The sequence below is a fragment of the Carettochelys insculpta genome, chromosome 3 (genome assembly GCF_033958435.1).
Source record: "Carettochelys insculpta isolate YL-2023 chromosome 3, ASM3395843v1, whole genome shotgun sequence".
Lineage (NCBI taxonomy): Eukaryota > Metazoa > Chordata > Testudines > Carettochelyidae > Carettochelys > Carettochelys insculpta.
In genome coordinates, this window is record NC_134139.1 from 210,094,863 (window position 1) to 210,107,902 (window position 13,040).

Below are 13,040 nucleotides of genomic sequence, written 5' to 3' on the forward strand. Positions count from 1 at the left end.
TCTGTGGGGAAGGAACAAGTTCTGAGCTATCTAGAAAAACTAGATGTGCACAAGTCCATGGGTCTGGATTTAATGCACCCCAGGGTACTGAGGGAATTGGCAGAGGTCATTGCTGAACTTCAAGGTCATTATCCTTGAAGACTCTTGGAGATCAGGGGAGACACTGGATGACTGGAAGAAGGCAAACATGGTGCCCATCTTTAAAAAAGGGAAGGAGGGCAATCCAGGGAACTATAGACCCGTCAGCCTTACCTCAATCCCTGGGAAAATAATGGAGGGAATCCTCAAGGAATCTGTTTTGGAGCACTTGGAAGAGGGGAAAGTGATCAAAAGTAGCCAACATGGATTCACCAGGGGCAAGTCCTGCCTGACCAGTCTGATTAGCTTCTATGACAAGGTAACAAGCTCTGTGGACATGGGGAAGTCAGTGGATGTGATATACCTTGACTTCAGCAAGGCTTTTGATATGGTCTCCCACAACATTCTTTTCCATAAGTTAAGGAAATATGGATTGGATCCTTGGACTATAAGATGGATAGAAAGCTGGCTTGATAGTCAGGCTCAACGGGTAGTGGTCAGTGGCTCAATATCTGGATGGTGGTCTGTTTCAAGCAAAGTGCCGCAAGGCTCGGTTCTGGGGCTGGTGTTTTTCAACATCTTTATTAATGACCTGGATGAGGGACTGGGTTGCACCCTCAGCAAGTTTGCGGATGACACAAAACTAGGGGGAGAGGTAGATACGTTGGAGGATAGAAAGACAATTCAGAGTGACCTGGATAAATTGGAGGACTGGGCCAAAAGGAATCTGATGCGGTTCAATAAGGAGAAGTGTAGAGTCCTGCACCTGGGGCGGAAGAATCCCAAACATTGTTACAGGCTGGGGCTGACTGGCTCAGCAGCAGTATGATGGAAAGGGACCTAGGGGTCTATGGTGGATGAAAGGCTGGGTATGAGTAAACTGTGCCCTTGTAGCCAAGAAGGCTAACGGCATATTGGGGTGCATTAGGAGGAGCATTTTGAGCAGATCTAGAGAAGTGGTCGTTCCCCTTTATTCGGCACTGGTGAGGCCCCATCTGGAATATTGTGTCCAGTTTTGGGCCCCCCAGTATAAAAAGGATGTGGATTTGCTGGAGCAAGTTCAGCGAAGGGCAACAAAAATGATTAAGGGTCTGGCGCACAAGACCTATGAGGAGAGGCTGAGGGATTTGGGCTTGTTTAGTTTACAGAAGAGAAGACTTAGAGGTGATTTAATAGCAGCCGTCAACTTCCTGAAGGGGAGCTCTAAAGAGGAGGGTGAGAAACTGTTCTCAGTGGTGTCAGATGGCAGAACAAGGAGCAATGGTCCGAAGTTGAGGAGGGAGAGGTGTAGGTTAGATATTAGGAAAAACTACTTCACCAGGCGGGTGGTGAAGCACTGGAATGCGTTGCCTAGAGAGGTGGTGGATTCTCCATCCCTAGAGGTTTTTAAGTCCTGGCTGGACAAGGTCCTGGCTGGGATGACTTACTGGGGGTTGATCCCGCTTGAAGCAGGGGGCCGGACTAGATGAATTCCTGAGGTCCTTCCAGCTCTGGGATTCTGTGATATGTCTGTGGGGTGGGATGCAGTGTCACAGCGCTGCGGTGGGTATGTCTGTGGGGTGGGATGCAGTGTCACAGCGCTGCGGCGGGTATGTCTGTGGGGTGGGATGCAGTGTCACAGTGCTGCGGCGGGTATGTCTGTGGGGTGGGATGCAGTGTCACAGCGCTGCGGTGGAGCTGTGCCGCTCCCTGGGATGGAGCGCTCCCTTTTGAGTGCTTGCTCAGGCGGGTACTGTTCTTGGTGAGCGCGTGCCCACATGCACAGTTGCGGGCGTGTCCATCAGGAAGGTCTGCTGTGGTGCCCTCAGAGTGCTGCATTCATCCGCCTCTGTACTGGGCGCCTCCAGCTCTGCACCCTTTCAGTGCCCTCTCTGTTCCTTCCCGCCTGCCGGATGGCTGGGCTGGGCTGGGCTGGGCTGGGCTGGGACTAGGCTCTGCAGGGGGTTATGCCTGTGTGCCAGCCCTGCTCATCACACTGCAGGCTCGTGCCTATCACTGACCCTCACAGCAGCTCTTCCACCCAGGAGAAGTGCAGGATTTCCCCAAACTTTTGTCCCAGCGCCCAAAAGGAGAGGGAGGGACTCCCTGGTGGAGGACATGGTGTGCCCGGCAGAGGAGCTCTCCTGAGCAAATTCCACACCCAATATCTCGGCATTGGCATGGAGCACCCTGCCAGCACAAGGAACCTCCTACCACTGTCCCCCTCACTGGCACCCAAGGAGCATCGAAAGGAAAAGGACTCCTATGCTCAGCACCATCCAAGGAGGTGAAGGGGGCTCTGGGCAAAGGGCAGCTCAGGCCACGTCCCCACACCAGAACTGCAGAGTACTGCTAAGGTTGGGTCTGACTCCTGAGAGCAGTAGAGGGTCCCAGCTTCTACGGGGACCTTCATCAGCTCAGATGGCCCAAGCAGCCAAAGACCTGGTGGGCCTACCAGTACCACAAGCACCACGCCAGGCAACGGAAGTGGCTACCTCTTTGCAGCCCTAGGGGGACTCAGTCATGGGACTTCCCCCAATGGCACAAGAACGCTGGATTACAGGCGTTTGTCTTGGTCCCCATGGCCTAGAGCACTGGTCCCATCTCCCCGGTCGCCAGACTCTCCTTCCACAAGGCACAGATCTCCAAATTCTAAAGGCACAGGGTCCCGCGTTCCCAGTACCAGCCAGCCTCCTGCCTAACATCACCGTGGGGCAGATCTTTGTCACCTAGCAGTCTCTTAGGCTGGTCCCCACCGGTCTCGGGCCACTTGCTATCACAGGACCAATCGCTGCTGCTCCATTACCACTCAGGGGACAGGCAGCAATCCAACAAGAGTTGGTTGGCACATTCAGGCCTTCGCCGCTCCACTGTGGTCACCGGAAGGGGACTGGCCCCAGTGGGAGCTGGGGCTCAGCCCATCACCATGTTTGGGGTCAGTCCCTGTCAGCCCACAAGACACAGCATGGCTGCAGGGACCGTAGCCTGCTCAGTGGTCAGGTCAGAGCCCTAGAGGGTGCTGGTGATGCTGGTCCCATACTCCGACCATTCCCCTGTGGGGCCTAAGTCACAGTGCCAGCACTGCACTTGGAACACACTGTGGGGACAGCTCAGCAGGGGCCCATGATCTGCTTCTCTTCCAGCACTACCTGTGTTGTCTGTGTTGCCGGACAAACAGTGGCTGGGCCCACCTGGACTGGAAACCTCGTTGGCAAGTTTAAGGGGAACCAGGCTCTCCTTAAAAGAGAGGTTCCCAAATTAAACCCCAAAGGAGGAGCAATCAGGTGCCTTCTTCGGCGTCTTCTTGTCCTCCACCCCGGCCTTATAACACCCTACTTGTCCACCCAGTGGTCCTAAAGATTGCTAAAATGCTGGGGCACAGCCCGCCGTGATTGTGCCCTTTTGGACATGGGTGGAAAAAGAAGTGTTTCATCCCCACAAATGGGCTTGAATATAGGGGTCACTGGCCATTCTGCTGTTAGCGAGGGGGACAGGTAGGGACAGGTGAGTGGTACACCAAAAATAAAGATGCCAGCTGGCGAGGCCTTTTTGGCAGAAGGACTTATTCAACAGCCAACCTTCGGTTCTAGGCAACTGCTCACGGAGCCCTGGTGAAAGGTACAATTTGAATTTGTGAGACTCCCTTGTCAAGTTCAATGAAGCCCTTCTGCAGGATCTGGCCCTCAAGTTTGCCGTGATCCTGAAGGAGAGCAAAGAAGTAGCCAAGGTCACCATTCAGATGACCTAGGACACTACAGACCTGGCCACAAGGGTGGTGGCCTCGGCAGTGGCCTTGAGGGGCAGCTTTTGGCTACAATTTTCAGGGTTATCTCCAGAGACACAGGATCTCTAGTTTGAGGGTGTGGCGCTCTTTTCTGAGCTCACTCCTGCATGGCTGCATGACCTTAAAGACATCCGGGCCACCCTGCAGCCACATGTCACAGCAGGCCGTAAAGCAGTTCCTGCCTCTTCCTCCGCCTTACCCTGGCAGTCTTCCCACAGGAGACCTACGGGAGAAAGAACAGAGTTGAAGCGTTGAAGTGACGCTGCCCTTTGTCCTCTGATTTGCCAGCTCAGGCCAGCCCTTTGGAACATCAGGGGGTCCAGAGACAGATGTTCTTGAAGATGCAACTAGGGACGCTGCCCCAGCTGAGTACCTGACTCCACCCACCTGTTCTTTCCATCTGTCTCCCTGCCAGTCAACAGGGCTGCAAGTGACATCAGACCGTTGGGTGCTCAGCATGGTATTCTTGAGCTACACACTACAGTTCCTGTCTGCCCCTCCCTCCAAGACCCCTTCCCTGGCCCTTTCCAGGGACCCTTCTCACAAGCACCACCTTGCTCAGAAGCTGGGCAACCCCCTATGTGTCGGAGAGGGTCCTGCGTGTTAGGAACGGGAAAGGATTCTGCTTAACAGCACTTCTTAATCCCAAAAGCAGATGGTGGCCTAAGACCCATTCTGGACTTGCGTTGCCTCAACTAGCGTCTTAGAAACTGAAGTCACGTGATCTCTCTGGCCTCTGTCATGCCCTCCCTAGATCTGGGGGACTGGTACGCTGCCTTCGACTTGAAGGATGTGTATTTCCGTTTTCACAAGACACAGATGGTTCCTCCACTTCGTGTGGGGCCAGCCCTGGGAGTGCTTCCAAGGTGCACGAAGCCAACGCTGAGGCATCGGGATGTTGAGATTTACTCTTACGTTGCTGGTCAAGGGCTGGTCTCTGCATCAGGTTGCTCCCCTTGTCTCGATCTGGATCTGTTGCTAAACGAGAAGAAGGTCACCACGTGGGTTTCCTTCACTGGGGCCTTCCTCTCCTAAGCCAGATTCCGCACTGCGTCAGAACCAGTCTCGCTTGTGCAGACCCAGCCTCTCACCACCGCTCACACGTGCGACGCCTGCGCTTACGGGCTCTGGCACACGCAGCTCCATTTCAGGACCCTGCAGACGTGGCTGCATCAGCCTATGTCCCCAGGAGACCCAGCCTAGTAGCCTGGGCAGTCACGGATCCAGATCCCATACTGCCATTGCTTGCTTGGGGGTCGGAGGGAGACCCCTTCTCAGCCCCGTTTCCTTTGTTTCTGGGGTGGAGAGCTCATCTGGGGGATCTCGGTGCACAGGGTCATTGGTCACATCGTGGTTGCTCCCACACGTGGAAGCGAGGGAGCTCAGTGCAGCGAGCTCGCCTGCTTAAGCTTTCCTGCCTCATCTAACAGGCCTGGCAGTTCAGGCCTGACGCACAATACTGCTGCTGGGTTCTGCATCACAGGCAAGGTGGAGCCTCTCCTCTGCCCTTTGCCAAGAAGCCCTTGGGCTCAGAACCGCGGGTGCTGCCAGGAATGCTTCGACAGCTCGCCTCAGCAGGACCTACTTGGCTGCCCACCAGTGGTCGCTCCAGCCAGATGTGGCCAGTCTCACCCCCCAGAGTTGGGGGCTCTCCAGGGGAGCTCATTTGCATGCAGGCAGCTGCTGCTCTGGCTGGACCTGTTGTTGTCTCGGGACCATTGCCAACTGTTGCATCCACCCCGACGGTTGCATGATTGAATGTGGGTGAGAGGCTGTTCTTAGTCGGTGTCCCACAGGTTCTGTTAGGCGACAAAAGCCCTGTACCAAAGCAACCTACCTGTCCCAATGGAAACGACTTCCATGCTGGGCTTTGGATAAAGTGGACTTTTTCGACCCACGAGGGCCTCACTGAAGTTAAGACGAAGGAGGTAATCCAGAATTAAGATCCAGGGTCTGTCTCTTTCACCTGGTGAGGGCCACTCAGCTCCTATTTTGGCCTTTCATCCTTTGCTCAAGGCAGGTTGGCTTTTGCCCACGACACGTCTGCCAGCTTCCTCATGAGCTGAGAGCACCTCTAACCTCCTGCAGGGAGCCTGTTCCTCTGTGTTCCTGAATCTTGTGCCGTCACAGCAATGGCAGCCCCTTCTGAGCTTCTGGCTTCCTGCTCCCCCACCCTCCTCTCCTGGAAGGCTGCTTTCTTGGTGGCAAGAACATCTGCTCCCAGGTAACAAGTGCTCCTGTAGCTCCTGTATTAGGTCACCAGCTTTTGTGCACAAAACCCACTTCCAGTTGCAAGGTGCCACAGGACTGCTTGTTGTTTGTGAAGCTACAGACTGTGCAGCTCCCCTCGGAGCCTGTCTGCCCTCAGCATCTCGGAGATTAGGGCCCTTTGCTCGGAGCTGCCCTACACGGTGTGTTACAAGGGCCAGGTCCAACTGCGACCACATCCAGCCTCCCTGCCCAAGGCTGTTTGGCAGTTTCCTATGACTCAGGACATTTTCTCACCTGTCTGCTTTGCTGAAACAGGGGAGGGGTGCAGGCAGCACTCGCTGGGTGCCAGCAGGGCACTAGCCCAGCCTTTTCCCAAGTCTCCACCATTAGCTGTCCTCGTGAGCGACCGACTTTAGCCCCTTCCCAAGCCCAAATGCCAATCCAGGATACCTGCAGGACTGCCTCCTGGTCCTCTCACCGCACACTGGCGTCACTTTATGCGCTTACCCAGCAGGCCCAAGGTGGTGCTGGCTTCGGTAGGGCAGTGTTGCCAGCTGTACAACTGGGAACTCTGAGCCCCCCTCCCTGGGCGCTGCTCGTGGGTCACCTAGAATGGAACTGACAGGAGACGCACTGGAAGAAGAGAAAATCCTGGTGTATCTTCTGTTCCTCGCAATGTGCTGCTCCTGCCTATTCAAGTACCCGCCTCCTGTCCTTGCAAGAGGTGCCAGCAAGGAGGAGCTGAGAGGGCGTAGGGCGGGCAGTGCCTAATATACCGACACAAGCACCGTGACCACGGCAGTGCCACAGCTGGCTCTGCAGGTGCTGGCAAGACAAAACCCCAGCGACTGTGCACGTGAGCTGCCACGCACTTGGAACGAACGGGACCTGAGCAGCCATCTCGAAGAGCGCGAGTTACGACAGGTAGGTAACCCTGCTTTACAGCACTGCCGCAGACCTGTGTTCGGGGGGCGGGAGTGTTGTTGCAGCATTGGAACTGTGGGGCAGGGAAGTGGTGTTGCAGCATTTTCGTGGCGGTGTGATACGGATTGCGAAGCAGCATTACCACACTGTCCCAGGGCTGCGCTGGAGCACGTTTGTGCTGTGGAGTTGTTATGTTACTTTATTGCTTTCTTTCTCGTTTGCAGTCCAACCCTGTCATGATAGATGCCAAAGAGGTGTCTGCAGCGCACAGGGCCCGGTACTTCTGGGGTAACCTTCCCGGTATGAACAGGTTGGTGAGAGCATGGTGAGAGCACCGTGAGTTTCGGGCCGTTTGCTTCTTGCATGACAGCAGAGCGGTTTAATCATGACTTTGGCACCTTCCTGACTCTTCGCAGTCAGCTCCTGGCCTGTTGATTGATGTTGCTGCGGGCGTGAAAGCACCAGGTCACCCTGGCGTGTACCAAGCAGGGCACGCCAAGGCCCTTGAGGGGTGCAGGCAGTTGGGTTGTGAAGTTCACCCCCAGCTGTTCCGGCTCCATTCTGAAGAGCAACCTCTGGGGGCTCATGGGAACTCAGAGCTCCTGATCTCTAGTCTGAGCACATCCCTGGGAGGAGACAGAGTCCCAGGCTCCTCCCGCCACAGCCCAGCTCGGCCCTTTCACTGTGAGGAACGTTCATCGCGTGCCCGTTGCCCTTGGCTTCTCAGGTCCCGTAGTTGCATGGGCAGAGCAATGATGGGCGGCCGAACACCTTGACGTCTAGCGGCCTGAGCCCAGACCAGGGGGCCAGGACTCCTGGGTTCTCTTCCAGGCTGTGGTGTCAGCTCCCTCCTCTTCCCTTGTTGATCCCCTCTTGTGTGCCTCAGGTTCCTCCTCCATAAGATGAGGGTGAGGGTTCACCGACATGGGGGGAGGGGGAGCATATGTGTTAGCAGGGTTTTGTGATGGCTTTTTCACTCCCGTTCTGAGCAGCGACGGATGCAGCAGGGGACGGTCCGCAGCTCCCAACCATGTCCCTGCAGCAGCCCTCTCCCAGCTGGGGGGGTGGGGGGGTGACACCATGGAGCAGGACGTTGTAACTGGGTCACCTGTCTCTGCTGAGTCTGAATTCCCTGGAAGTTCTCCATAAGCCTCCAGAGCTGCTCTCTCCACCCCTTCCCCCCCACTGCCTATGGATCAGTCCACGATCTGCACTGCTGCCTCCGTTCACTGCCAGTCCCACACTGCTCTGCCTTCCCCCCCACCACTGCCAATGGATAATGGATCAGTCCACAAGCTGTGCTGCTCTGTTGATTCACTGCCAGTCCCACACTGCTCTGCCTCCCCCCCCCCCAACTGCCAATGGATAATGGATCAGTCCACAAGCTGTGCTGCTCTGTTGATTCACTGCCAGTCCCACACTGCTCTGCCTCCCCCCCCCAACTGCCAATGGATAATGGATCAGTCCACAAGCTGTGCAGCTGCATCAGTTCACTGCCATCCCACACTGCTCTACCTTCTCACCCCCCCCGCCATTGCCAGTGGATCAGTCCATGAGCTGATCTGCTGCCTGTGTTCACTGCCAGTCCCAAAGTACTCTAATGGATCAGTCCATGAGCTGCTCCCCCTCTCCCTGTGGGTCATGGATCAGTCCATGGGCTGCGTTCCCCCTGTAATGGCTTGGACCATAAGCTGCGTCTCGCCCCCCTAGGTAATAGGTTGGTCCGTGAGATGCTTTCCCCACCCCACCCCCAGTAATAGCTGTACTCCCCACCTGCCCTGCAAATGGATCGATCCATGAACTGCCCCCCAGGGTAGTGGGTGGGCCCAGGAGGTTCCCAGGGGCCCTCTGTGGGGTGAGCCATCGGGAGCGCTGTGCGCAGGATGGCTGCACTGCCCAGGGCTGCCTGCTGCATGCCAGCCCCCGAGGCGCAGGGGCAGCCCGCCCCCTGACACGTGGCTGGAGCAGCTGAGCGCGGGGGCGATGCCCGTTCTCAGGTCCCCGCCCTTTTGTCTCTTAGGCCACTGGCATCTACAGTCAACGATAAGCTGGAGCTGCAGGAGTGCCTGGAGCATGGCAGAATAGCCAAGGTCAGCGCCCGAGCCCCCGCGGGGGGCAGGCACAGCACGCCACAGCTTTGGGCGTGAGGCCAGCGGGCGTGGAGCGGGGTGGGGGGCCAGGCAGAGGGGCCGGCCGCGGTGCACACGCTGGGGCTGGTTGGGGAATCCTGCACCCGGAGACTGGATCTGTGCAGCTCGGTTCCAGGGCGCAGCCACAGGAGGGCGCCGGCCGTGGCCGGGAGGGACACGCAGAGGACAAAGCTCAGTTTGTTCACCGGGGGCTTGCAGCAGCTCTGCCGTGGCTGGAGAAGGGCCTGTCCCTGGGGTCCCCTAACACATGGCCTGGCTTGAGGCAGGCTCCCTGCTCTGCCCACCGAGGCCTCACAGCTGCTGCGGTGGGCGCAGAGCGTAGCCCAGGGCTGTGGGTGGCAGCAGTCAGCTCCTCGGCAAGCAGCTGAAGTTTGAAAGGCCTCGTGACAAGGAGGGGGTGGGAGAGACTGGCCCTGCTGCTGCCAAGGTGCCAGGCCGACGTGGGGGTTCTGCCTCACCCAGCACACGTCCGGAGCCAGCCAAGGCTAATCAGAGTAACCAAGTGGCCCCCTGAAGGTCTGGGCCAGCGAGAGACGTGGTGCTGCACTGCCCTGAGCTGACAGGCCCCCGGCCGCCCTGTTAGCCTGGCCGGGGCGGCTCTGGTGTGCTCAGGGCACTTTGCTTTTCCCTTCCAGTTCAGCAAAGTGCGGACGATCACCACTCGCTCCAACTCCATCAAGCAGGGCAAGGACCAGCATTTCCCCGTTTTTATGAACGAGAAGGAAGACATCCTCTGGTGCACGGAGATGGAAAGGTACCACTGGCCTGGGGCTGGGAGGGGGTCCCTGGGCAGGGCCCGTCTGCACTGGCAGGCTGGGAGGGAGGCCTGGGGCCTGGCCCGGGTCTGCTTTGTGCTGGGGAGCTCTGGCAGGACCAGCCAGGCGCGGGCCGAGTCTCAGGTGTGTTTGTTGACGGCGGCCAAACCGAGGTCTCTCGGCCCGATGGACTCCCGTTTGCTCACCCTCCACGACCCAAGCTGTGTCTGTCGTACCTGTGGTGTCGCCATTGTCATTCTGCCACTTCTCCGGCGGGCAGCAGAGCAGCCCCCGACATGCACACAAGCCCCATCTCCAGCAATTCCGTGCACGTTCCCTGCCCCGGCTCACCCTTCGCCTGCCGTGGGTCTTTCGCCAGACCCATCACCATGTGTCGGAGCACCTTTGCGGTGTCCTGCCGTGGGCCCTGGAAGATCACCTTCACGTCTGCATCCGGCCGAGTTCTGTGTGGCTTCAAGGAGGACTCCTCGGGCCAGCAGTCGTCTAATCTGTGCTCCTCCTGTCCCCTCCTTTCCACGCAGGGTCTTTGGCTTTCCCGTGCACTACACGGATGTCTCCAACATGAGCCGCCTGGCCCGGCAGAGACTGCTAGGCAGATCTTGGAGCGTGCCGGTGATCCGCCATCTCTTTGCTCCCCTGAAGGAATACTTTGCCTGCGTTTAAGAGACACACAGGAACTGGTGAAGCGGAATGAATCAGAAATAAAACCACCCATGAGAAGAAAAGTGAAAATGTGGAACAAGAGAAAAATCAGCACCCAGAAGAGACAAAGGAAGAAACCCGATGGGAATCCACCGCGTCTCCCCAGCAAAAGGGTTCGGTGTCCTCTCCTGAATTTTCAATGTTCAGCTTTTAGCCTATTTAAAAAAACCGATTTTTTTTGGTAACCTTTTAATTTTCCGCTCTTTTCTGGATGGGTTTTTCTGTTAGTTTGGTTTCTGCTTCTCAAAGCTGCGAGCGAGGTGAGAGGCTTTCCCGAGCTTGTGAGCAAGCGCTGCCCTAGCAGGAGGGCAAAGCCAGCAGGAAACGCTAGCAGAAACCCACGCCTAGAGAGGGGAGCGCGAAGGAAAGGTTCTGCCAGCCTGCGCTCGAGCTCGAGCTTTGTCTCTGGTCTGGTGAGCGTAGGAGCACAAAGCAGGGAGTGCTCAGCCTGTGCCGTACCTTCCAGCACTGAGCCTTACTTACTTCTACCAGCACCATCACTGGTGATGCAAAGCAAAACCAACTAGCAGGGAAGCCAAGAACATGCACCACACCACACACTTTTCTACAGTATTTCGGGTGCCTACCACACCGGAAACCTTGAAGAAAGCAGATCCTAGATGCCGCTGTTACCTCTTGTTTACAGTTTATATATATATGATAGATATAAGATATAGATATATATATATATAAAAGGTACTGTTACTACTGTACAACCTGACTTCATAATGGTGCTTTTAAACAGCGGGGTGAGTCAAAACATCAGCTTCCACGTTGCCTTACGTGCCAGGACTTTCCACAGCGCTCCGCAGGAGGGGAACCATTCGGACCCAGTGCCGGGGCAGGGGAGGGACTGGTCCCCGCCCCCGGGCAGTGTGGGGGAGGGACAGGAGAAAGTCTCCGTCCCACGTCATGCAATAACCTTTTTCTTTTCAAAAAGGAAGGCCCTCCTCCCATGCCCTGGGGAGAACTGGGCCTGGGGCTGCCCCGCCTGCCCGCTGGGGCTGGGGAGAGAAAGCCCTTACCGGAGAATAAACACCACACACGTACTGGTGCTTTTCTGCGTACGTCGCCTTTGGGTATTCTTTTCCGAGGGGCTCCCCTCCCCGGTCCGAGGCTGGGATGCAGCACCATGCGGAGCGGTGCTTTGGGTCACCTCTGAACTCACAGCTGCAGTTTTCTACTGAGAAGCTGATGCCATCTCTGATTCTTCTTGTCTCTGTTGTAGAATGAAGAACTTGACTGTAGGCTCATGCCGGGAGGGGAGGGCCAGGTCCCTTCTCCTGTAGCAGATGCCCCCCCGTTGCTCCTCCAAGCCTGGGGATGCAGGACCAAGCTCGGGCTGCCCGGTGGGTAGGCCCTTTCCTGCGCTGCCCCAGCGGGGAGGCCGGTTCTCTCTTTTTGTGGATGCTGTGAATTCTGTTTCTTTAGTACTTGATCGAACTGCAGCTGTGCTGTCCCTTGCCATCAGTCCTGGCACGCTGCACCTCATCCCTCCGGCCTGGGACAGAGGACGTGTGGTCTGCAGGGCAGCCAGCCTGGGGGCAAGAGCTAGACTAGGAACTGCATTGGCAAATCCTCCGGAGGGTGAGTCGTCCCCACCCCACCCCACCCCTTCAGGCCAGGGCACTTCCCAGGAGAGCAGCATCTCCAGAGGGGCTCCCCTCCTCTCCGGGGCATGGGGACCCAGAGCCAGCCCTACAGCCAGGGCAGGCAGAGCAGAGGCACTTCCCCCCGCATGCCGGGGGAAAGCCAGCAGGCACCACAGGCACTCAGGGTGGGCAAGTCAGAAGATGCACAGTCAGACGGAGGGACACTGCCCACCCCCTACGGACAGAAACTGAAGCCTCACCTGTGTACCCACAATGACTGTACGACCAGCTGTGGGAATGAACACATACAAACCCGAGCACGCAACGACCGTGGGAACCAACACACACACACATCTGAGCATGCAATGACCGTGGGAACCAACACACACACACACCTGAGCATGCAACAACCGTGGGAACCAGCACACACACACATCCGAGCACGCAACGACTGGGAACCAACACACACACACATCCGAGCACGCAATGACCGTGGGAACCAACACACACACACCCGAGCATGCAACAACCGTGGGAACCAGCACACACACACATCTGAGCACACAACGACTGTGGGAACCAATACACACACACACACCCGAGCACACAACAACCGTGGGAACCAACACACACATGAACCTGAGCACACAACCACCATGGGAACCAACACACACACACACGCATCCGAGCACGCAACGACCATGGGAATGAACACACACATGCATCCGAGCATGCAACAACTGTGGGAACCAACACACACAGGCATCCAAGCATACAACTACCATGGGAACCAACACACACAGGCATCCAAGCATACAACCACCATGGGAACCAACACACACAG

At 56.9% G+C, this 13,040-nt stretch overlaps 1 protein-coding gene across 4 annotated transcripts in view; it reads left to right on the forward strand.

Annotated features, from left to right (window-relative positions):
- Positions 1–10,712, forward strand: part of DNMT3A (DNA methyltransferase 3 alpha) — a 234,181-nt gene extending 223,469 nt beyond the window's left edge. For 2 of the 4 annotated variants that reach the window (XM_074991537.1, XM_074991539.1), the window contains 4 exons: positions 7,201–7,301; positions 8,997–9,066; positions 9,762–9,880; positions 10,424–10,712. In XM_074991537.1, coding sequence (XP_074847638.1) covers positions 7,201–7,301; positions 8,997–9,066; positions 9,762–9,880; positions 10,424–10,565 — 432 coding nt within the window. In that variant the 3' untranslated portion in view covers positions 10,566–10,712. The remainder of the gene's footprint in view (positions 1–7,200; positions 7,302–8,996; positions 9,067–9,761; positions 9,881–10,423) is intronic. The other 2 variants (XM_074991538.1, XM_074991540.1) reach the window with 1 other exon arrangement.
- The last annotated feature ends 2,328 nt before the right edge of the window (positions 10,713–13,040 follow it).